The 2595-nt window shown below is 48.9% G+C and overlaps 1 protein-coding gene across 1 annotated transcript in view; it reads left to right on the plus strand.

Annotated features, from left to right (window-relative positions):
* Positions 1-2595, plus strand: part of apbb2b (amyloid beta (A4) precursor protein-binding, family B, member 2b) — a 90424-nt gene that overhangs the window by 55407 nt on the left and 32422 nt on the right. The window contains exons 8-9 of the mRNA XM_083635929.1: positions 473-532; positions 1382-1432. Coding sequence (XP_083492055.1) covers positions 473-532; positions 1382-1432 — 111 coding nt within the window. The remainder of the gene's footprint in view (positions 1-472; positions 533-1381; positions 1433-2595) is intronic.

Consider the following 2595-nt stretch of genomic DNA (forward strand, 5'->3'; position numbering starts at 1 on the left):
TAGACGCGCCAGAATGAGAGGAGAGATTTGACCTGCCGGCTCCTCGGGCAAAGAGCCAAAATGGCAGACAGACAACAAAGTGGAGGCCAAACGGCGACAATGACATAGTGATGGATTGGTATAGCAAAAGCATCTCCTCAAGGAATTGTCATGATCAGGATTTTGATCTGCCAGCGAAACCTTGTGCTAAACCTTGTGCTATAATGCTGCTACGCCCTGTCTGTCTTCTCTCTCTGTCTCTGTCTCTCTCTCTCTCTCTGTCTCTCTCCCTCTCTCTCTCTCCCTCTCTCTCCCTCTCTCTCTCTCTCTCGCTCTCCCTCTCTCTGTCTCTCTCCCTCTCTCTCTCTCTCCCTCTTTCTGTCTCTCTCTCTCCCTCTCCTTCTTCTTTCTCTCTCTCTCTCTCTCCCTCTCTCTCTCCCTCCCTCTCTCTCTGTCTCTGTCTCTCTGTCTCTCTCTCTCTCTCTCTCTCTAGCCCCGCTCCTCCTCTCTATTGGGGATGTCTGATCAGGAGCACCACGAAGACGACGACAAGGTAGGGTCCTTGAAAACGTTCCGCACCTCCTCCAGTCTCCACCTCTGCCCTACTCTCCCAGGCCAGTCTATCTCTTCCACAATCTTTCAATGCTCCCGAGACAGTCTGTACTTCAGACCCTAAAATTTGGACTGAAGAAGTTGTCATCTTCCAAAGAAAAAAAAAGAGAGAAGAAAAAAAAACGTTTCAGACTGCCAGGAATTTTGATGGTATTCGACCAATCACGACACTCGGAAACATAACCGAGGCAAGTGATTGGATACCCTCCATTATTTGACGGGATAATCCCGCCTTATTTTGACCGGATTTCCTGCCTTGTTTTCTGACAAGTACAGACTGTTGTCGGGTGCATCTTAGAATTGCGGGAGTCAACGCGTCTGTCGTGAGAGACGACCTCTGACCCCAGTTCTCCTCTGACTCAGAGTTATGCCTTAGTCTCTTCTTCTGTGCGGAAATGTGTGTGATGCAAAATACGGATTCCTGCATTATCTGTATGTGTATATTTGAATCATATACATGTTCCTATTCTACTAATCCGGAATCAATCGATTCTCAGTAGCTTTGGCGAACGTTCAATAGGAGCAACAAACTGTCCCGAAAACATTCTCCAAAATGGCGGTCGGCAGACTCTCCCCGCTTTCGCTTTGAGGAATGTTTTCGCGGCGCTGCTCCTTATTGCAACAGGCACCCGGCGTGGAGTGAGCGAGCTAGCTAACAGCCTTCTTCTGTCTTTCTCCCCTCGCACCACCCTCCCACCTCCTCTTATCTTGACCCCTCCTCCCCCAACTTTGTGTGTATATGTGTGTGTGTGTGTGTGTGTGTTTGTGTGTCTTTTAACGGTGTGTGTAGAAGCAGGTTTGGAGTGAGTTTGGCGGAAAGATTGATAGTGAGGTGTGGAAGGCAAGTATAACACACCCGATGTCGGAAGTTTTGTCTGTGGCCGAACTCCATAATGTGTTCACTTGGCTTGGGCAACAGGCATGCGTGGCCGATGATGCTAACGTTTGGTCATGGCTGCTAAAAACAAAACACACTTGTTATCTGGCTGTGGCAACACACGCGACAGTTTGTATCTGTCTTGAGTTATTTTGGTTTGAAAATAATGTGTGTGTGTGTGTGTGTGTGTGTGTGTGTGCAGTATGTGTGTGTGTGTGTGTCCGCCAAAGTCTAGATGTTTTTCTTTCCTCGATCGATGCAGCATGCCTCCTCACACATAATAACATGCCCACATCATTTCTCCGTCCAGCGAGGACGTTATCCTAGACCAGAGTCCTGCGCGGGTCTGATTTTCAAGACCCGGCTTCGCCCCGGCCCCCGCGACATACAGTACCGACCCCGCTCCGCGAACCCGCACATATGATCAATCAGTACCGCAACCCACCCCGCCCCGCAGACGTGAGACCCGCGCCCCGATCCGGAACCGCATATATATAATAACCGTTAATCTGCAGTGCAAACATTTTGTAGTGACCCTAACGAAACTGCCACCGTTTCACACGGGAGGCGAACAGCAGTCTTTCTGGCCGAGACTCGTCAGCTGATGATGTACGTTAATTAGCTTTTAGCAGCTGCTAGCTCACTAACCAGCTGGTTAGCTCTGCTATCAGACACAGAGTTACAGCAAGCAAAGTGACTTACCAGCTATTTCCAATATGTCTGGTATAATCCATACTGCCTTTATGATTGCTGTTGCAGGAACGTAAACAATGTTGGGATGAGACCTCTCCACTTTCATGGTATCCATCCATGACATGTTGTTGCCTGTTGCTATGAAAACAGCCAGTGTGTATGTTTGACTGTAGTGGAGGGAGGCTAACGTTAGCCTACTATATTATCTGTCCGACTCGTATTGTCTCCAATCAATCACCTTGACCGCAGCTGAGTTTTGAACGTTTTGTGCAGTCCATATAGCGTCACACAATGCACGGTATGCGCATACTTGAAACAATGCCGCTTATGTAAACAAAGCGGAAAACGTGTGTCAGAAACTTTTCTCCTCTTCCAGTCAGACCAGCTGCCAGACACACCCCCTGCCAGACACACCCCCTGCCTCAGTCTGACAC

This window comes from Poromitra crassiceps (assembly GCF_964638095.1).
Source record: "Poromitra crassiceps genome assembly, chromosome: 4".
Classification (NCBI taxonomy): domain Eukaryota; kingdom Metazoa; phylum Chordata; class Actinopteri; order Beryciformes; family Melamphaidae; genus Poromitra; species Poromitra crassiceps.